This window comes from Natator depressus, chromosome 8 (genome assembly GCF_965152275.1).
Source record: "Natator depressus isolate rNatDep1 chromosome 8, rNatDep2.hap1, whole genome shotgun sequence".
Taxonomy (NCBI): domain Eukaryota; kingdom Metazoa; phylum Chordata; order Testudines; family Cheloniidae; genus Natator; species Natator depressus.
The window spans coordinates 78,211,445-78,234,339 of NC_134241.1; the positions used below are offsets into that span (position 1 = coordinate 78,211,445).

Below are 22,895 nucleotides of genomic sequence, written 5' to 3' on the forward strand. Positions count from 1 at the left end.
GCACTGTGCAGGCGCCTACTCATGCAGTGCCAATCGCAGGACTAGAGCCTATTTTGTGTGTCCCAGTTTTAGGATAATCAATTTTACACACCTCAAGGCTTCATTTTCATCAGTGCTAAGCACATGCAGTTCCTATGGACTTACATTTGTGTTACATATTTTCAGTGCCTGTAAAAAGCAGGCCTGGATCTCTTGGGTACCAATAACTGAGGTAGCCAAAGTCCGAGGCTATGTTAGAGTAAATGCTCCGTGGGGCCTGATTCCCCCGGCATACCTCCAGCTCCAGTACTGCCGGGCACCAAGGAGGGGGGCAGCAGGGAGCCGGCGACAGTTGAGAGCCCGTCCAGGGGTGGCCCTCGCGCCTACTTCCTCTGGAGCCTTTTGCCAAATTACTTGCTCCCTTTGCCTCAGTTTCTCCAGCTGTTAAAAGGGGGCGGGGGAAATAACGGGCCACACTCTGACAGAGGCACAAGGGCCTCCAGGCTCCCACCTCCAGCGCCGCTCACTGGGCCGGCGGGGCCTGGCGGGCGGCACGTGCTCCGCAGGAGGGCGGGGCTCGCTGTCGGTCAGTGACGGGCTGGCCCTGAGTCTCCAGGCCCCGGGCGGTATTTACACGCCCTGCCGCCCCGCTCCGGGCCGGGCTGTGCTGAGCGCTAAGGGGCGGGGAGCCTGGCTTCCCCCACAACCCGCCCCCAGCGCGCTTCCAGCCGAAGCCCGGACTCGGGCTGCCTCCCCTCCCAAGCAGCCCTGGAGCTGCCGGTGTCGCCCCGTCTCGTCAGCTCGAGTCCCCGGCGGGCGGCACGGGGCTGCCTGGGACCCCTGGCGCTACTGCGGGCGTGGCCAGCAGCGAGAGCTGGAGGATTGGTTCGCTCCCCTTCCCGTAGGTGGAGTCGAGGCGGAAGCGCGGCTCCCAGCTGAGACCCGGCAGCGGCTGCCGCGTGCCCGGATCAGGGAAGGGTGACGTAGCGAGAGTGCTCAGCATGAGGCGGCTGTTGCGGGCCGGCGCGTGCGCGTCCCGCGGCTGCCCTGTTCTCCTTCTCGCGCTCCTGCGGCTGGGCTGGAGCAGCGGCGCGTGCCCCTGCCGCGAGCCCGCGCTCTGTCGCCCCATCGCCGGCGCCCGGGAGTTCGAGGTATCCCGTCACCGAGCGCCGCAAGGGGCTCTGGGATTGGGAACGGGGCTGCCCGTCTCAGGGCCCTGCGGGGATTCCTGCACCGCCTCCCCCAGAGGGCCTCGCGTCCGGTCCGCGCTGCGCGCCTCAGCCTCCTCAGCTCACCGATGCGGCCCTTCTGGCCTCCCACCCTGGCGACTGCCGATCCCGGGCCACAGTGCAGCGGCCTGGCCCTGGCTGGGGCCTGCAGCCGCTCTACGGGCTGCCCCGTGCCACCGCCGATGCATGGGCCTGGCGGGCGGCGTCGTGCCGTCCTTGCCGCCCCATTCCCTGGCGGAGAGTCTCGGATTCGCTTCGGGTCCCCCCTAGCCCCGCCGCCAGACCCCTCCCACGCGGGCTGCCTGCGAGCCCTCAGCACCGCGGCGTGTCGCATGGCTACGGAGGGGCTGGGAGGGGCTCCTGAGCACCGCCCGCCTGCCCCAGCCAGCTCCCGCAATGGCTCGTCAGGGCTTGGAGACGTGGGCGGGCTGGCGCCTTCGAAGCAAAGTCCCGCTGGCTGCAGCTCTCCTGCGGGCAACTCGCTGCTCTTCCAGGGCATTTGTCGGCCCTTTTAAGGGGTCGGTTATGGCCGGGGACTCCTGTGTACCACCCTGGCAGTGCCAGCGAGCTGAAAGATTGAGGCTAAACTACATATGAATTGTGACTCCTCTTAGGGCAGAAGCTAGAGTTGGGGAGTGACCTATTTTGTTGTCTTTATTACTCAGGTGTTCATGGCTAATCGGTTGCGTCTCTTCTTTGGGCTCTAATGTATCTTTCTGGTCATTACACCTTTACATATGAAACTTTGAAAATTGATTAGAGTAGACCCTCAAATGTTGGTCTACTGTTAAATTACATGGATGATTTATTCAACCTCTTACAAAATCCAGCCCATTAAATCAAAACAGTCTTATTTTTAATAAATAAAATGAGTTGTAATCCATGACGACCTTCCTGAAGTTTTAAATGAGTCCAAATTAGTTCATTAGCAAACTGTTTCAATTAATCTAATCAATTAGGGTAGGTTTATTTGATCTGGCAGCTTCTGTTTGACAAAAAATTTATAAACTGGATCAGCATGAATTACTGGGAAATGATGTTGGATCCTGTCAAAGCTCCTGCCAGTTTGTTTGCATTTTGAGACCAGTCAGCTATTGAATTTGGCAGGCACTAGATCTGTAAAGGACAAGCTGGCTTTCAAGAAGCATGAATAATTTAACTTTTTACTCTACCTAGAATGTATTTGGGATGCAAGGGAAAGGAATGACGCAGCTTTAATTTAAATTAAACTGTCATGAGAGTCTGACATTTGGTGTGCTTCCAGTCACTTACTTTTTGTTCTGCTTTTGCAGGTCTTTGTGTTTGATGTTGGAAGAAAATCTTGGAAGTTCTATGATTGGTCACAGATTACAACTGTGGCAGCTTTTGGAAAGTATGACCCTGAGCTATTGTGTTATGCTCATTCTAAAGGAGCCAGGGTAGTACTAAAAGGTTGGTTACAGTTAGGGAAATGTGGGCATTTATGTATTAAATTTATGAGGGAATAATATACCCCCTTTTGCATAGGGTCATAATACACTACCACCCAGAATTTTTTAAAAAAGTATAAAACAGGCAAAACTCCAATTCTTTCTGCCCCAATAGTAACAAAACTACTTCAGTGTCAGCAAAATAAAGGATCTACTGGGAAAGAGACCAGTAGAGGTCACATGGGAATGGAGAGGAAGAAATGGGAAGAGGAAAAGCATATGCAGGACTTGTGCCAGGTCTCTGCTCCATGTATTTGTATAATACTTAAAAATCAAATGTTGAATTAAGGAGCTATAACTCAATCTTAAAGGTTCTTGGACAAGAATAGCCCCAAATATATACTAGGAGGAAGGAGTGTGTAAAGTATTAAATGTTTAAAAAAAAAAATAGTGTAATACCTATGAGGCTGAAAATGCTGTTCATATTTGGGGTTTATTTTATATATGAAATCCTTCATTTGTGGCCACACTTACAGGTTGTACACAGAGTTTTGGACTTCTCATTACAAAAAAGACAGAAAAAGGCAACAAAGATGTGGGAAGAAGGAGTATTGCTTAAAAGGAAAGGTTAAAAGAAACAAGAAGAGTGCGTCACTATGTCTGGAAGTATCAGAAAGGTGTCAGCTTCGAGGAAGGGAGAGCAATTGTTCACAGTGGCTAAAGAAGGAATAACCAGAAGTAGTGGGATGGAACTACAAAGAAAAATTCAGGAATAATCTCACAGCATAGTATGATCTCCCAAGGAAACTGTACCAAAAAAATACCAAACTACCCCACACTTGAATTGGTCTCCACTATACAGTCCACATAGAGCATGGAAACGAAGTATATGGCAGAATAGGATTCCCTCCCGCCCCAATATGTACCATTATTCAAATAAGTGGTAATTTATTAAGATTTCTTGTTTAGGAGATGTACCTGTGAAGGAAATTATTGACTCTGCTAACAGAACAGCCTGGATAGCACAACAGGTGGACCTGGCCAAAAAGCAGTATATGGATGGAATTAATATAGACATAGAGCAAGAAGTTCGTGAGATGTCACCTGAATACTATGCATTAACGGCTCTCGTTAAAGAAACTACTGATGCTTTTCATAGAGAAATTCCAGGATCACAGGTGAAAACAAAATTTATTTTATAAAATGATAGATTTTAAATCTGTGATGTCCTGGCAATTTATTCCATAATGTAAAGAGCACTTGTCTGTAAAATTCTGTGCAAGCCACTGGCACTGTTTCCCAAGTGTACATTGTATTATATATATTATTATGGTCATATATAAGCTCCTTATTGAGCTAGGTGCTGTACAAACAGAACAAAAATGGCTGTATTCTTTTTCTCTGAAGGATAATTGAAAATGCATCCTTTATGGAACTCAAATATTAAAATAGAAGCAATTTTGCTGGAATTGACAGTATTTTCATTATAGACCTTTTTGGTGTATTGGCTGCCAGAGGTAAATCACTTTTATGTTGTTGTTGGTATGACTTAATGAAACTTTGAAAATACTGATAATTTCAGCATGATGTGAGGAAAAACTTGATAAATCTTTAGCAGTATTTAACAGGCAAAGGAATCAAAGATGTTAAAGATTTCCTTTGAAAAGATTTATCTTTATCCTTTTGCCTGTTCTCTGTCATGTTCTTAAATAGATTATCATTGGTCATAGTTCATAATTCTATTTTTGTGTGTGTGTGTATTAAATTACACACACATAGAAGACTTTGCAGACGTATTTTTAAAAAAGGTGAATCAGATTTTGGGCCCACTAGTCTTGACTGTGCCCCTTTTATGCATATTAATTTTATAGTTGTAAAGGCAGATTTGCTCTGAAAACTCAGAAATATTACAGTTCCTCTTACAATCCACGGGTATCGAACAGCGCAGCATTTTGAAAACATCCCACTAAAGTTTACATAGCTCTGCTTTACAAAACAGCAAAGCAATAGAATATATGAATTCCACACTAGATTTAAAGTTGTGGTTTTCTCTATCAGGTCACCTTTGATGTGGCTTGGTCTCCAGCATGCATAGACAAAAGATGCTACAACTACAGTGGGATTGCAGATGCCTGTGATTTCTTGTTCGTGATGTCTTATGATGAGCAGAGTCAGGTCTGGACAGGATGTATTGCAAGAGCGAATGCTCCCTACAGTCAGACCTTAGATGGTAAGAATCAGTCAATAATGTTAGCAGCTGGCACATTTCTCTTTTAAAATGCATTATTGGAAGGGGACACCTTTTTCCTAAAATATATTAAATGCCTTTTGATTGCATTATTTGTTTTCTTGAAGCCTTTGATATTACTAAAATCTACTAAGAGAACTGTTTTCACATTGGGGGAATAGGAACCTCAGATTTTTGTGGCACCATGGATGGACATAGAGCAGTCATGTGCTGTTTGACACCTGAATTATATATGTCACCCTCAGTGGGATTCAGGTACACCCATGGGCCAGAGTTGGATTAGGGCATAGGCACAAATGGCACCTACCTAAGGCTCCACCTGCACCCATTAAACTTCTTTCTTGCCTGAAAATTATTTAAATATGCAGGGTTCCACATCAGGTTAATGGCTCATGCAGTTTGTCACCCTACAACTGCTCAGGTTATCAGCTACTGAAACATCTTGAACTGCTTTATTCTGCTGTTAATCTTTATCTTTCCTTTCTGTGCATCATGTAGAACTTTCTTGTATTTAGAATTCATATTTCAGTAATGTTGGCAGCTTTCTGCATATACTGAAACGCCCTTTGTTTTTCCTCGCTGGCCAGGGTATCATATGAAAGCATGGCTGTGAAAGCTAATTGGTGTACTTCCCTGGAGCTTCCTAATGTCTTGCAGATAGTTGATACTTGAGTCTTTTTAGTACTTAATTTTATATGATTTTAGACATTTCTTTATTAATAAATTAATCATATGGTAGATCAAACAGTAAAAGGATGTTATATCAAAGGAATTACATTGGAAAGAGGGTCGTAGATGTATTTGTATTTTGAATATCTGCCTTGATAACCTTTGCTTCATTAGTGTTGAGAAATCTGCTCTAGGCATAGACTCTGAGGCCGGAAGGGATCATTATGACCTCCTGTATCACACAGGCCATATAACTTCCCCAGAGTAATGACTGGAACGTATCTTTTAAGAAAAACATCCAATCTTAATTTTAAAATTATCAGCAATGGAGACCCTTGGTAAATTGTTCCAGTGGTTAATTATTCTTGATGTTAAAAAAAATTATGCCTTATTTCTAGTCTGAATTTGTCTTGCTTCAACTTTCAGCCATTGGATCGTGTTATACCTTTCTCTGCTAGTTTGAAGAATCTATTATCTCAAATATTTGTTCCCCATGTAGATACTTATGGACTGTTGTCAAGTCACCACTTAACCTTCTCTTCGGAGCTCAGTCTATCACTATAAGTTTATCACTATATTTTTTTCTAATCTTTTAATCATTCTCATGGCTCTTCTCTGAACCCTCTGCAATTTATCAATATCTTTCTTCAGTTGTGGGCACCAGAATTGGACATAGTATTCCAGCAGCAGTCACAGCATTGCCAAATATAGAGGTAAAATAGCCTTTCTATTCCTACTTGAGAGTCTCCTTTTTATGCATATCAGGATCACATTAGCTCTTTTGGTCACAGCGTCACATTAGGAGCTCATATTGAGCTGATTATCCACCATGACCCCCAAATCTTTTTCGGAGTCACTGCCTTCCAGAATAGAGTCCCCTGTCCTGTAAGTGTGGCCTGCATTGTTAGTTCCTAGATGTATACATTTACATTTATCTGTATTAACACACACCGTTTGCTTGTGCATAGTTTACCAAACGTTTCAGATTGCTCTGAATCAGTGATCTGTCCTCTTCATTACTGTTTCCCTTAATTTTTGTGTCCTCTGTAAACTTTATCATTTATGATGGTATGTTTTCTTCCAGGTCATTGGTAAAAATGGTAAACAGTTATGTTCTTAGTGTAGGGCTAAGAAACAATCCCTGCAGAACCCCACTGGAGACAGACCAACTCCAAAGCGATTTCCCATGTGTAGGTATTAAAATGTGTAACTATCAGTTAGCAAATTTTTAATCCATTTAATGTGTGCCATGTTAATTTTATATCATTCTAGGTGTTTTATCAAAATGTGGTATATATCAAGTGACACACCTTACCGAAGTCTTATGACAACACTGTTGTCTTTTATCAACCAAACTAGTAATCTCATCAAAAAAGATATCAAGTTTGTTTAACAGGGTCTGTTTTCCATAAACCCTTATGGATTTGCATTAACTACATTACCTTATATTACATTGGCAAGTTAGTAAATATATACAGCAGAAAAAAGAAGTATGCATGTAAATTCATATTTTCTTTTAAATTAGGATATGATGACTACATTAACATGAGCATTGAGCCAAAGAAGCTTGTGATGGGTGTTCCCTGGTATGGCTATGATTATAGATGTCTGAATTTGTCTAAGGTAAGATTAAGGCAGTTCTATCATAGCTGTGTTTTTGATATTTTTTCTATGATATGCTATATAATTTTTGGTAGTTTTTTTTTTTTTTTAAACAGTTAGGAAATGCAAAGACTGTGTGGTCTCTAAGATAAGAGCACAGGACAGGGACTTAAGATATCAGTGTTCTAGTTGGTTCTGCCAGTAACTTACTGTGTGATTCCAGGCAAGTCATTTTACCTCTGTGCCTCCCTTTCCTCCTGTGTAAAATTAAGATGATGATACTTGGATACCCAAAAGTGCTTTGAAATCTTTGGATGAAAAGAGCTATATAAGTATGTAGCTCCCTCTTGTGGGGCAGCCTGATCCCTTCTGAAGGTAGTGGAGCCTCTTATCCCTCTACAGGGATTTGGTGACCCCCTTTAGGACCAGTGGTCTTTGAGTTCTTAGTGCTTGGTGCCTCCATCCTGTGTTCAGGTGTGCAAATCCGTAATCAACCCTGTGACCTCTAGGATATTATAATTTATGGGTACAATAAATCAAGGAATTACATAAAAAGCATTTAATTCCTGAAAAGGATAGGGGTAAATTAAAAGGAAGGGGAAGAGAACAGGAAAAGGAATCAAAGATGTTAAATAAATAAGCTCCTTACCCCCCCAAATCCTGCAAATAAAAGCCCTCACACTAAATTGATATGACAATTCCCTCTTCCCCCTGCCACCACCAGTGCTCCCTAGAGACCTTATCTTGGGGGTGGAGGGATTGGAGTTTGATGTGGATGGCTGGTATCCATTCCTGGGAAACTGATAGTCCTTCCTTTCAGTTGAATGGAGTCCCTGGTGGCCTTGAGCCTTGACTGTTGGGTTCTGCTGGCTTTCAGTGCTCACTGGTGCAGCAGAATCTTGGGATTGGTCTCTCTGTTGTGGAGCTAGGGGCTCCAGGTCAGTCTCAGGCCCTCTGATAGGGAGAGTCAAAATAGCTATCTCCCCTTCTACTGCAGAGAGACGCTGTCTTGAGGCTGCTTCTCTTCCAACATGACTTCCTGAAATCAGCTCTCCCTCCTCACATGGTCCCTGCCATGCTCAGTCATGTGGCCCAGGCATATGAAGGCTTTCTGGGACCTGCAGTTGATTGTCCAGGCATGTCAGTCAGGTTCCTGGGCCAGCCCCTACAGACACTGGGGCTCAAGCATAGGTGAATCAAGCAGTCTCAGTTGAAGATCCAGTCTCTGCCTCTGCTCCTCTTTCTCTGAAGCCGCCAAATTAGCAAGGGGGCTACAAGTACAAAATGTTGTTTGTTTATTTAATTATTTTATTATACAAATAATATAAAGTGAATATTAGTGTTGTTTCCTACAGTAGACCAGTATGAGGAGCTGGAAGTTACTCATTTCAATTAAATGAAATTGAACTTCAATTGAACTTCTTTCTCTACATTTTATTGAAACAGATAGTAATCCATATCTGGTGTGAATATTTAGTTATTTTTGGCAGGTGCCTCTTTCTGACTTTCTTCCAGGCTTATCCCTTCTGAAGGGTTTAAATAAATCCAAGAAACATGAACCAGAATTCCCTGTTTTTTCAGGATCATGTTTGTTCCCTCCCAAATATTCCTTTCCGAGGGGCTCCATGCAGTGATGCTGCAGGGCGTCAGGTCACCTATGGAACAATAATGAAGCAGGTGAATAGTTCTATTTCTGGGAGCCTGTGGGATGAGGAGCAGAAGGCTCCATATTATGAATATAAGGTAAGCAGTTTCCTAGACAAACGTTTGAGCTGTGAACTAAATGTACATGAACCTTAGTTCTGTTCTCATAAAGCTAGATTCTCAGGTGTGATCTGTCCACTTTGGATGCTTATGTGTTGCAGAGTGGATGGATTCCAGCTTAACTTGTGCAGGGGAACTCTCCATTGACATAATGCTGGCAGAAGTGGCAGAGCTGGCTCCTGCACTAGCCTCCCACTTCTTCATTGAGAGGGAGGATGCATATGATGCCAGGAAGGGGGTTTGGTAGGACAGAGTTCCACTATACCTATCCTCCCTTGTCATAAGGCCCCTAAGGAACCTTTTGCCAGTGATGTAAGTTAAAACAGGATCCCAGCCGCTCTTAATTGCGGCTGGTGCTGGGTGGCACAAGATCAGGGAGCTGCAACTGTCTCCCTTTGGCGTCCCCTTTTCACTGTGTCCAAACTCCATCTGGATGCAGTGGAAGACTGAGCCCATATATTATTGGTGTGCACTTATAAAGCTGTAAATATTTCTTATGGTTCCGTTGGTGATGGATTGTCAGTTACCTGGTATTAAATTTTGTATAACTTTAGTGCACTGATGACTGACTAAAAGCTCTTTAAAAGTCATCACCAGCTGAAAGCAATATAACTTTTATTTAGCAAAATTCCATAACTTTTTCTAAACCTATGTTTATTGCTAGGAACAAAAACACATACTCTGTGACTGAATTTCATTTACTAGATTAGACTGCACGATTGAAATCCTAGCCCAAGCCTTTGATATTATCAGATTTTTAAATTAAATTTATCAATAAAATACACACAGATCTAGTCATCTCATTTAACGAAAATTAATACAAACATCTTTGTAACTCATTTGTGGTTGCTTGTCTGGAGATCAGAGAAAAATACTAGTAAGAAAGCAGAGATGTTTGTTGGTCTGTGCATTGTCGAAGAAAGATAGCTGGAGTTGTGGGGTTTTTTGTTTTTTTTGTTTTGTTTTGTTTTTAAACCACACACACACACACACACACACACACACACACACATCCTTTTAAGAAGCTTCTTTGCACTTTTGGAAAGGGAATTTTAGATTGTCTTGTTTGGAGAGCTTTTAAATGTAAGTCTGGAAAAGCACTGTACACATTTTATTCATCTGAGTTTTTACTTCATTTATAATTATAGTTTTGATTCATTGCATTTAACCTCTTTGTATACAGTGTTAATATATGCTAACACAAATGTCCGATGAACTTTTTATAGGACTCTCTTGGTCATTTTCATCAAGTATGGTACGATAATCCGCAGAGCATTTCCCTGAAGGCAGTGTTTGCAAAGAAACGTGGTTTAAGGGGTATTGGCATGTGGAATGGAAATTGTCTTGACTACTCCAGAAGTTCTGTAGCAGAGCAGCAGACTGAAGCAATGTGGCGAGCCTTGAGACCATAGCAACTATATAGGATAGTGAACACTACCTCTGGATTTAGACTGTAGAAAATTAATTGGTGGTAGTTATGGCTAATATACTGTCTTATGCCTTCTTGCAAGCATGCACTGGTTACAAGCAAAACTTCATCTTGTCAGTCTGTGCTTTATACCTTAGAAAGTATTTAACATTGCATTAACACTGTTTTAACAGGTTCTGGTTATTCTCATTTTCACAACTTTCATAACTGCATCAGACCTTGAACTTGACACTCATAATATATATTAACATATGTACGTTGAACCATTTAAAAGAGAGCATATGAGAATGAGGTGCTCTGCTCAACACAAATGCTTTAACATAACCAATTACTGTTCTTTATTCTGTAAAGGTTGTGAAGGTTTTAATTATTTGTAGCATTTAGCTTTGTTGCCAGTGAAACTGAAGAATTAAATATTCTTTTTATGTTTACATAACATTGTGAGGTTTTTTTTACAACTTCAAAACCCAGAAAACCTTGGGCTTCAAAGAGAGCCCATTTTTCTCAAAGCAGCATTCTAAAGTGTATATGATGATAAGCATTTCTTATGACTTGTCTGAACACATTGATTTCATAATTAGCATTTTTAAGTGTCTACATTTTTGAACTAGATAATTGTAGTCACCATACTGCTGTAATTTCTGATGCTAGTGTAAAGTCTACATGGTGCTTTTAATTCATAATCAGAGGAATGTATGATGTTCTCTAAGTATTTTAGAGGTTTATTCGCCTCATCCTTCATGTCAGTAACTGGTACTACTAGCTATGGGAAACATATGCACACATATTGGCTAGTTTAACACTTTTTTTTTTTTTTTTTTTTTCAGAAAAGGTGCCCATCTACACATTGGAATTTGTTTTGGGGCACAGTATTTATTAGTGCTAGTGCTTCATTTGTGCTATATTGTGGTTTGATCTTGTCTGTGTGGATAAATCATGTTTCTGTTCAAGTTAAAGGGGTTGTATGGATAAAAGTGAGGTTAGAATTTGGCTATAACATGGTACCCTGAAAAAATCTGTCTTTAGGTCAATTTTATGTAGATCTTGCGGAGAGAACAATCCTGTATCAGTAGAGAGATGGATTGGATAATCTAATAGATGTTTTTCGTCTTTAAATGCTGTGATTCCTGACAACTAAAGAGGATAGATTCCTTGATCTAGCATGGTGTTTTTCACATTTCTTTACACAAAACTCAAGCTGAATAAAAGGACCCTATATTCATTTCTAGTTGCTTATAAAATGTGAAAATATTCAGAATGAGAAAATCTCAGGTTAGTCCTAATATACTCTGATGATTCATTGTGCCAGGGGAATTTTGAATGAAATATTAAGATGTTTGCAAACATTTATAGAGAGCGAGTGTGCGTGTGTGCTCACGCGCGTATTTCAGTGAAGTTTTGTTAAAATGGAAAGGAAATATTAAGGCTGAGGCAAAAGAACAATTCATGGCACTTTCATCTTCCTAGAAGCAAAATACAATATTTGTTTTTTAATGTTTCAAGGATTATTTCATAAATAAATGATCTACTAAGCTGTGTTTGAGAGATTTTCTGTATATAACATTTTAAAAGTGAGGTGTAATCCAAATTTTCTGAGTCTATGGTTTGTCTTTGAACATACTGCAATGAAAGAAGAAGAAAGAAAACTGTTTTCTAGTCCTGCTGTGTATTTGTTACAAAGATAGGCCCATATCCTGTGGACATTTACGCATCTGTTTAATTTTATATGCTATGAGTATTCCCATTGAAGTCAGTGGGACTACTCAGGTATGCACTTAAGTTGATATACTAAGTGTTGTTTTTTAAATGTTGATATTGTCTTATTTCACTGTGTCCACAGATTCAATAATTAATAGGAGTCTGACATTCCCCCCTCCTTAATCAGGATTTTGGTTTAAATACCTAACATTGTCAAGTTAGGCCCTGACTATGCTATAACTTGCAACTGATGTTACAGTAGAACCTTAGAGGTATGAACACTTTGGGAATGGAGGTTGTTTGTAACTCTGAAATGTTCATAACTGAACAAAACATTATGGATTTTCTTTCAAAATTTTACAACTTAACATTGACTTAATATAGCTTTGAAACTTTATTATGCAGAAGAAAAATGCTGCTTTTAACCATCTTAATTCAAATGATCCCTTATCAAATCTTTTTTTAAACTTCCCCTTTGTTTTTTTTTATGTTTAACACAGTACTGTACTGTGTTTTGCTTTTTTTTTTTTTTTTTTTGTCTTTGCTGCTGCCTGATTGCATACTTCTGGTTCCAAATGAGGTGTGTGGTTGACTGGTCAGTTATTTAACTCTGAGGTTCTACTGTACTTTCTCTATTAGTTGAAAAGTGCTTAACATAGTGTCAGTCATAAAACCTTTAAAAGCTGTTTTATAACTGTTAGAGAAGTGCAAATGGACACTGCTGGGGGTGTATAAAACTTTACTGTTGAACACAGTATAGCTTAAACAGGTTTGTGTGGACTGCTTGCTGCAGAATTGTATTAGGAAAATGCACAACACCAACAAAGTAAGCATTGGTAGAGTGCTGAAAACTAAGAAGTAAATTGGATGTTTGGTATGAATGTTTATCTAACTGCTTTTAGACTTCATCTGAGGGACTGAGGAATATTAAGCCAGCATCCAGCAAATAAATAACTTCTATAAATGCTAGATTGAGGATTTTTTCTGTAAAAGAAGAAATCATTACAGAACTGGATTGAATCTACTATTTAATACACAACCATTTCCCTCTTTTTCCTCTTAATATGTTGTCATTTATTCTTGTAGATTATTATAGTGTGTGATCACATTGAGAGAGACTTTTTGGACTACAGGGGCTAGGAAACTCTGGGTGGAGGTGACCTGGTTTACTTCAGTGTGTACCATCAGGGAGGAGACACCTTGCATTTGTGTAAAACTTTTTCCTCCCTGAAGAAGGTGCATGCAAGGAGCATGAGTTAGCTGTTAATTTGGGCATGGATATTCATTTAGCTGTCCTCTCTGCTGTGGAGGTGATCACATATTGTAGCCACTCACCCTTTGGCCCTGCCTCAAAATCCTGTGAAACCTGACTCCTATGAAGGGATTTCAGCAGTATCTGAGAATGGGGAATCTCTATGGGGCTGAGAAAAGACAATGCTTCGGGGAACTGTCTCAGTCCACTCCCCTCCCAACATTTTGAGCCACATTCCCATGAAGTGCTTCTGGGGAAAAGGGATGCTGCTGCAGAGCCATAACGCTAAACCTCCAGCCCTCAGGGGGTCACAGATTGGATCTGGATTCCTTACACTTGTAAAACAAAAGGGACTAGATCACCTTTTATCTGTGGTATCTCTTTTCATCTGCTGCTGTGTATTTCATATGCTAACTTTTGTTAAAACTTTAAAAATTAAACACTTGAATCTGTTTCACCAACTAGAATTTTAATTGAACTATTTATAATTTCAAGTTTTCTGTATCACTGCAGAGAATGGAACCCAAAGTCCAGTCCTCTGCTCTTATTTATTAAATACCGTTAGTGTTTTCCATGCTGTATAAACAGAAAAAAGACAGTCCCTTCCTTCTAGAGTTTGAAATCTAAATTGGTCCTAGCCAATACACTTCAGATTCATAGGATTTAGGTTCCAATCTTGAAGTGGAACAGGGGTTGGTTCATTTGTTGGGAAGGATTTAAAGAAGGATTACATTGGAGACAGAGAGGTTGTATAGCTCACAAGATTTAGAGTTCCTCCTTTTGAAAGTGTTGCAAGAACTTTCACATCCTATTACTGACATCCTGTCTGTTTCTGTCACTTGCAATAATTTAGTATAGCCTTGTCAGTTTTGTGGCCGCTTCACATTAACCTCTTGCAGCGTCCTGCTTTGCTAGATATAATACCCTTTGGAACTGAGGGAGCAAGCAGGAGAGAATGGAAAAAGTTAACATGGAGGGGGTACTATTTCCCTTCCAGAGATCTGATGCTCCATACAGGAACATGCCTGTTGCCTCCACTCTGAACTTGGTTAATAAATACTGTATGCTCTACATTTTCTTTCATATAAGTCTGACCATGATCAAATTCAAAACCTCATGGCTAGGACAAGGGCACTTGATTGTCAGTGCAGCTACATTTAAGAGAGGGAAAAGAAACTACAAGACTGCTATGATTACAATGCTTGAATTTCAAAGCACAATGAGTAGATATCTGAAATCAGATTTCTGCTGCCCCAGTCCTGTAAAAATTGCCAACTATTTTGTGGGTTAAACTGATTGAGCTATATGTACTTCAAAAGACCAAAAATACATTTTTATCCACAACTATGGGTATACTAGTTCAAATTACAATTCCCTATTGATTTTCATTATGTAAAAAAACATAATTCACTATTTGAAAAAAAATTAATGCCATTTCTTTACATTTGATTAGCTTATAGTCAAAAATAAACACGCTAATAGGTAAACTGCATATTTTATAAGTATAAGTGAATTACAACTAAGTTACAATTATTAGCTTGAGATATTTTAGGGCATTTTAAATAAATGATATACCTCTATTTTAACATATACAATTATCCTATTTTACATATTGAGAAGTCTGTACAATAAAAGCATAGGAACATAAAACCAACTACTGATATGTTGAGCTTCGATACAAATATATTACACAATACCAAGTAATGTGATCCTTCTAAAATATTGGTGTTTCAGACTGGAGTATTAAAGATGACTGAATTTTCTTCTGTGCCAGCTCTGCTCTCAATGCTCGTAAATCAGAGGCTGCCTGCTTTCTCATCTGCAAAAGAACTAGAGATTATTTAAGGAAGATTTTGAAGTTGAAGATTTAACTTTTATGTGGGTTAGATGGATATAGAATGTGCCTTTCATCTCCAGGACGCTTTGATTCTATCCAGTTCTAGCCCTGCTTTTCTGCATGTTTCCTTTGTTGTGTCATCTTTAAAAGTCAAATCCTGAAATCCTTACTCAGCAAATTCCGATCGCCATCAGTAAGGGTTTGCCTGACTAAGACTCTCAGGACTGCTTTGTATAACTGACAATATTTCTCTTTTAGAAATACATTTTCTAGTCGTTTGACTTTTGCTAGCAATGGACAGAATTGTCTCCCACACTGCAGATGATAAGGCAAAAGGACAAATTCTTATTTTAGTTGCAACAGTACAATCCACATTGATTTCAGTGTCATACTCTGAACTCACTTCTCTATAACTAAAATTAAAATCTGGCTCCAAGCTCGTGTGAAAAGATGTGTATTGTACTGCAGTTGTCTAGACCAGACCTGGTCTGTGAATAAAATGACCTTGTCAGACAATTAAACGCTCATGGGTTTTCATTCTGTCCTTTATCTTCAGATTAGACCATCTGATTTCCCTGATACTAATTTTTTCCATTTCTTTATAAATGTTTGCTAGCCCCCTTATCTCATCTCTGTTGTTGCCTGCTCCATTAGTACCCTTTGAGGATGTCAATACCTTGTTACCCTGTGGATGTTTAAAATTGTGAATTTACTCCTGTCAGTCTCTCATAGATGTGATTCTACATCAAGGATATATCTCCAACAGCTATAATTTAGATGTTTTTCTTCCACTTTCTGAAGTTGGTGTCTTACAAACAAGGCTGGATAATGAATTACTGTCCTAGAGCTGTGTTTGAGCTTGTTTTCCCAAATACTCAACTTTTGTTCCACTTCATTTGCTGTCTGGATACAATGTGAGGCAGTAATAACTTTCTCAGGTCCCTTTTTTACTTTGCCCTTCCAAAATGCCCTCAATGTCATTGATTTAGATTTGAAAATACTTCATGGGATGCTTATTCCACCTCTGCATCCTCTTTCTTTCATTAGCGAGCAGTGGACATCAGTGTTTTTTTATTTATAGATTTTTCTATTGTGCTCATCTAAGTCTGCTGGTTCTTTACAACTCTTAGGCTGGTGTAGCCTTCCATATCACGCTACTCATCTTTTCATCAGACATTTCTGAAAGGCTCTACGAGGATGTGTCAATCTCAGAGTCTCCAAACTATGGCCTATATTGTCTACTATGTCAGCTTTCTCCTACAGGGAGATGGGTAGTGAGCGATGGGGCGGGGGTGGAGCATTAGGGAGGGTTGGGGGTACAGGCAGGGGAAGGGGTGGGGCAGGGGTGCTTGGTTTTTGGGGATTAGAAAGTTGATAAACCTAGTGCTGGAGAGAGCAGGATTCCATGGCAATGATTTGCTCTTTACTGCCGGAGCAGAGCAGCATGCTCCGCTGTCAGAACTTCCCAGAGCTTTGAAAGGGGAGCGGTTGCATGCCAAGGCAGCCGAGTTCAAAACAGTGAGCAGAGCGGTCACGGTGGACATTGTGGGATACTGGGGGAGGTCAGTTATGGTGACATAACAGACAGCAGTGTCTACACTGATGCTTTGTCGTTTTAACTTTGCCGCAAAAAGCTCTATGCCTCTTGTCGAGGGGGTTTTATTTTGTTGGCACAGCAGTAGAGTTTTGCTGACAAAACTGTGCAGTGTAGACAAGGCTTTAGTTTATGCAGTTCATGGAAAATGGAAACACTATGAATGCTGCTTATTACTACATGATGTGGAGTAAGGCAGGTTGGTCATTTAACATAATATCTCCTCAAATACTGCCTAACTTTTAAAAATTTCAAATATATTATGGCTCTAGATTTTATAGCGAAGAAAATCTCTTTGTTTAATTTCCAAGTTGGCTAGAATAAATGCAGATTACCTTAATTTCTATTATGAGTTTCATTTTTGTATTATCCAGCTTTCTCTTTAGTTGATCAATTTCGTGCTGCACTGTTGTAATCTGGATGATTGTGGTGTTCTATGGGGAATAAACAAAAAGCTTTTATGCAGCTCCGCTATATTATATATATTTTTTCTACCGCTGCAGTTATTGACCCCCCCCCCCCCCGACAGTAATCCTCTAAACTCTTTTTCCAAGCCTCCTTCAGTTTTTGACTTCCCGCCCTCAAATGTCCTGTATTGTAGCAGTCTTTTCTCAAAAGGAGGGAAGCTCCCTCCAAGAGCCAGGCCCTGCTGGCCTTCAGATGAGCAGGGGGCACCCACAATTTTCCCAATCCCTGTTACTTTGGGCAATGTATAGTAGCACATTATTCTGCTACTGGTCTTCATGAGTGGACTCTGTCTATGATATAAAAAAATATGAATGTCTCAATCTCACCCATAGAATGCCATTACTTTGTCTCAGTCAGGACATTGCTATATTCTTGAATAGTGTGGATTAAACAGAACACCACCTCTGCACTGGCAGTGTCATTTTTCAAAAATTAAATGGCTTAGTTTTCAAAAGTATGGGCCAGATCCTTAGCTGCTGAAATCAGCATTACTTCCTTGAAGTGAATGAAGCTGAAGGGGATGTGTGTGTTTAGTCTTTTTTGATGCTCTAGGCCTTTGAAAACCTCTTTATATCCTAGCAGCTATATCTGCATTACATGCCACTGGCGGTGGTGTGCAGTGTACATGGCACAGTGAAAAACAGGTTGGTCCACACTGCAGTATGTAGCTACATGTGTTAATGAAAGGCTCCAGTAGAGAGTAGGCAGCGGAGAAAACCTTCAGCAGCTCTCCACCGCTGGAGCCTTTCACTGTGGCAAAGAAAGAGTCTGGCAGGGTGTTGCTGGAGTCTTTCCCTGTGGTGGGGGAAGGGCTCCAGCAGCAGGGAGCTGGTAGAGCCTTTGCCTGAGCCCTGGTGGCTGCCCACTGCTGGAGTCTTTCAACCTGCCCGAGCCTTTCCCTGCTGCCAGAGTCTCTTCCTGGGTTGAGGAAAAGCTCCTGCAGTGGGCAAGCAACAGGACACTACACTACTGAAACTAGCAGCCTAGATGTGGAGGCACAGCTAGGGTGAGCCCAGAGCCATCAGGGTCTGTATGCAGGTACATACGCACATTGTTCAAGCATGCCTTTACTTGTCTGAGCTGTGCCTCACCATCTACGCTGCTACTGGTAGCTGTGCTACAGGCTTACGCATACAGGTACACTACACACCAATGAAAGAAATCCCCTTAAAGTGAGGTTGAAGTAATAGAAGTAACTGACAGAGCACATGCTTCTGTAATACTGGCAGGGCAGACAGAGAGCCACGCGCTGGTACACGAACATTAGTATGCTTAATAATAATTACACTTACAGCTTTCAGATGTGAACAAAAAAACATCCACGAATACTTTGCCACGGTAGGTTTTCTGTTATTTTGCCTAGTCTAGTTTCAGATTAACTATCAAAGGGGCTTCCACTACTTCTCTTGACAAATTATTCCACTGTTTAGGAGATTTCACTGTCAGGAAGCTTTTCCTCAGTCTGTCTGACCAGTTTAGTTTACTCTTCCCTTAACTCTCACCAATTCCTTCTGCTAATGTGGGTTTCAGAGCTACACACAATTTTCCAAGTGCAAGTACACCAAAGGCATTTAGACCGAGATTACTATTTCCCTACTTCTTCAACAGAGTAAGTTCTTGCAGAAAGATTACGTACTTCCTAAAGGCTATTTGTGCCCAGTGAGCACACAGAGCTATGGCTGTGCTGTTGTACACAAGCATTTGGAACATCTTTACACCAGCATACAAAGCGTGATACATAGAATTCATTCATGAAAAATCTGTTATATTAAAAAAAATACTAGTTTATACAAAACTAAACAAGTTGTTACCATATGGAAAAGAAGTAAACTGTGTTCTTCCATGCACACTCATGCATTCATCCAGCGTTCATGGAATAGGGGGGTATACTACTTCCATGAAACACTCTGGGCAAACAAAGAGTAATTTATAAGATCAGCAGGGATGGTCCACACTTGGCCTATGCAAACAGAATGGCTTATTCTATGCAAATGGACTAATGCTCCTATTCTTGGTAAATGGTTTTCTAAACTAATTAAGCTTTTTTTTAGATATAAAATCCCTAAAACAAACCTGGTCAATGGTGTACACTGATTAAATTAGATGGGCTATGCTCACCTCTGAAGGACATATGACTGTTTTACAGATAATGTCATTCAGAAACAATTAGTAAAATTTGGAATCTCTGGATTATGGTGGTAAATTTGTTATTACAATTTATACTCTATAACAGAAGCCAAATTTCATGGAAAGAGAGAAAGGAATTGACAAATATGAACAAATGATATTACCTTGGCGTTTGCAATGTGTGTTAAATTGTTTGGTCGTTTCCTGATATCTCTGGCTTCCAGCTGCAACAGTAACTTTTGGTAGTAAAGCTCTAAATCTTGTCGCAGTTTATTTAAAATGTCCTCCAATGAAGTGGTAGCTTTCTTAGTTTCAAAGTATTTCTTTTTCCATGCATCACGGGCTATACAGGACAACAACAGCTCTGTTTGTTCTTGATCAGGTTAACATACAGTACATTAATAATAATAATGACCAGCACATAGTACTGCTGTAGTGTGCTTCAACTTCAGTGGTTTATACATGTATGAAAAATGTAAGATTGTTTTTTTAAAAATCAATGAATGTTTAGCCAAACTAAACATTACACTAACTATTCAGTCAAACCAGGATTAGCTGGACCCCAGCCAACTAAAATTAAAGGCTAGATCTGTTCTCTGAAGCTGCAGCAGGAACGCTGTAGGACCAGAGTTTCAGTCCTGTGGAGCTTTGCAGTGCTGCACGACTAAGATGTACAAAAGAGTGCCAAGTTAGCGCTGGACCTGCAGAACTAGCAAAAGAGAAGCCCAACTAGGAGCATGTGTTATGCAGAGCTGGGGAACTCCACAGGTCCAGAGTTCCTGAGCAGAATTCAGAGGTGGATGTAGCCTCCTGCCTCAGTGGGTGCAATATACTGATGCCAAGGGGGGGCACTGACCATCCGCAGCAGCACTCTTTGCCCCAGTAGTGCAACCCTAATCCCAGCCAGGTGCAAAGGGGAGGCAGGGGGGAGGATGGAATTGGCTGGAGAACAAGCCTGCCCCTGCACTATCCCTGCTGCAGCAGCAGCTCCTGTCCCAGCAGATCACGTGAGCAGACATTCTTCTTTTAATGATGAATGGTCCGTAAAGGATTCAGTCAATCACATATTTTTCACAAATGAGATCACCCAGCCATAGACTTGTTTGTGATGGAGTCAAACAAGAAATGCCATACCTTTCATTCCAGAAGGGAGTCTGAGTCCACTTTTCCTCAGCTCATCTCCTGGGCTAACATATCTATCCACTGATCCCTCCAATTCTGAGGACAGTGTGGAAGCTCAGACAAGATGGTGCCATATAGATATGGCTAGCAGCCTCTTGGTGCAGGTAGTTATAGTTCTCAGACCTCTTAACACTCTCAGTATAATCTCCAATAACATTACCCCTGGATCTGGATATAATCTCCCAAGACATTCCAGCCAGACCCACTTTCTCTGTACCTTACAGCCTAGATGCTGGCTGCCTGGCTAATACAGAGAAATCATGTTCCAAAGCTGTCCAGAACATCTTGATTCACAGCAGGAAGGCCTTGACAAAGCTCACTTACGCCAAATGGAAAAGACTCGCTCTTTGAGCAGAACAACATCAACTCTCCCATTCAGTCCCATGATTTAAAATTATCTATGTGGATTAAAGTGATCTGAATACACTATTAAAAGAATACACTATCTCCACTTACCACAGTATATTTTCACATCCTACAGTGTCAAAGAATTAATACATATATTCTCTCCTATATAGGAGCCACCTCCCTCCTGAGATTGCACTGTGGCTTTAGCTGGATTGATGGGGGCTGCCATTTGAACCATTAGCATCATGTTCTTTATACTACCTTTCTTTCTGTGAAAAGAGCTTTCTTAGTGGCAATTACCCTGGCATGCAGAGTAGGAGACCCACAAGCAGTCATGGCAGGGCCATCATACACTTTATTTCGATAAGGATAAGGTCTCCCTTAAACCCCAGCCAAAATTTGTTCCTAATGTAGTTTCAGATTTTCATGTAAACCGGACTACTGTATTCACATACCTGTTTTCTCCCTAAAACCCCTTTATAATGATAACAGATGAGTCTTTACTCCCTGGACATATCACAGCTTTTCGTTTTAGTTAAAGAGAACTCAGCCCTTCAGACGCACAGCTAGAGTATTTGTAGCATTTGCTGAAAGAATGAGCAGCTAGGCCATTTCTTTCCAGCAATTAGCTAAATGAAGCGCAAACTGTTTTATATTATGCTATCAGTTAGCTAAGTTAGGACCTCATGCTCAAATTAAGGCTCATTCCTCAAGGACTCACGTAGCAGTGCGGGGGGGGGGAAGGGGCGGTGAGGGCTCTGGCTGGGGGGTGCAGGCTCTGGAGTGGGGCAGGGCGTGAGGAGTTTGGGGAGCAGGCAGGCTGCCCTGGGGCTGGGGCCAGAGAGGAGGACCCCCCCCCGCCCTCTCCCCGCCAGCAGCAGTGAGCTCTGGGGGATGCCCCCCCCCCCCAGCAGCACACTCACCCTGCACTACTGCCCGTGCTCCTAGAGCCCCTCTCAGGTCCAGGAAGCCCCCTCGCCTCCCCTGTGGTGCTGCCATCACATGTGCGCCTCCTCCCCTCCTGCTGCGCCTCACTGCGGGTGAGGGATGGAACTGTGGGGCAGGAGTGGTGACTGCGGGTGGAGGCCCCCCCCCCTGTGCTGGTGGAGGGTCCTGCTGGAAAAGGGAAGGGTCCGAGGCGGAAGGGCAGCCTGCCCTGCCACTAATGAATGGGGGGGCACTAGGACCCTGCGGTGGAAGTTGATGCCCAGAGCCAGCAGCTCGGCGTGGAGCTGCAGGGGAGAGGAAGGAATGCTTCGGGGGCTGGGGGAGGTGCATGGGGGCAGCAAGTGGGGGGCCAAGGGACACTCGGGGGAGGTGCATTGGGGCTGGGGGAGAGGCCCGGCCCCAAACATTGGTGGAGCCGGGCTCCCAGGCACCACAGGCCCATACAACTTGCCACTCCTGTGTGCTACATATAGACAATCCCTCAAAAAAGTAACTCTGGTTCTATGAGAGATGTTGTCTATGTGTTCCATGATCCCCCCCACCCCTTACTTCCCCAGTACTCTGGGAGCCTGTAACACCTGGATTCTACATTGGCAACAGAGCTGAGAGGTAGTTCTTCCCTGTCCACCCTTTTATGCCCCGTGAAGGTGTGTGTCCGGGCACTTAGGGGGCAGGCACAAGCCAACAAACACTGTTGGCAAGCGAGTCCAATCCCGCACACACAGAGCACATGCAACTCGTGGACTGCTAGATTCACAAAGGCGTGTAAGTGTGGCAACGGTCACCATCAACCCCCACGCGCGCGTGCGCACCCCCCCCCCCCTTTTAGGTGCCTAGAAAATCACTGGGATTCACAAAGCCTGAGTGAGGCACCTACGCTCCCTATACAATAAGTGGGGCTAGATAGGGACCTTAGAATGGGATTAACAAAAGCCAACATGCTAGGTGGCTCCCTGCCTAAGCTAACCACTGAGAGCTGCCAAGATGTGGGGTATGGCTGAAGCCCCACTTCTCTCAGAGAGTTTCACATCTAAGGGTATGTCTACACTACGAACTCAGGTCGAATTTATAGAAGTTGTTTTTTTAGAAATCGGTTTTATATATTCGAGTGT

The 22,895-nt window shown here is 42.1% G+C and overlaps 2 protein-coding genes across 3 annotated transcripts in view; one reads left to right on the forward strand and one right to left on the reverse strand.

The window, feature by feature from the left end:
* Positions 1-601: 601 nt before the first annotated feature.
* On the forward strand, positions 602-13,732 carry CTBS (chitobiase). 2 transcript variants are annotated; one of them, XM_074961420.1, is made up of 7 exons: positions 602-1,130; positions 2,501-2,639; positions 3,587-3,795; positions 4,676-4,847; positions 7,060-7,157; positions 8,718-8,879; positions 11,157-13,732. In XM_074961420.1, the coding sequence occupies exons 1-7, from the start codon at positions 981-983 to the stop codon at positions 11,337-11,339; spliced, it is 1,113 nt and encodes a 370-aa protein (XP_074817521.1). In that variant the 5' UTR covers positions 602-980; the 3' UTR covers positions 11,340-13,732. The 2 variants fall into 2 exon arrangements, with proteins under 2 accessions (XP_074817521.1, XP_074817520.1); XM_074961419.1 differs by having other exon boundaries at positions 611-1,130; positions 10,127-11,300.
* The window catches only part of SPATA1 (spermatogenesis associated 1), a gene marked incomplete at its 5' end in the record, with an annotated part of 44,336 nt that continues 35,027 nt past the window's right edge, over positions 13,587-22,895 (reverse strand). Inside the window, 3 exons of the mRNA XM_074961418.1 lie at positions 13,587-15,098; positions 17,046-17,144; positions 19,470-19,648. Of these exons, the coding sequence (XP_074817519.1) occupies positions 14,994-15,098; positions 17,046-17,144; positions 19,470-19,648 (383 nt within the window). The remainder of the gene's footprint in view (positions 15,099-17,045; positions 17,145-19,469; positions 19,649-22,895) is intronic.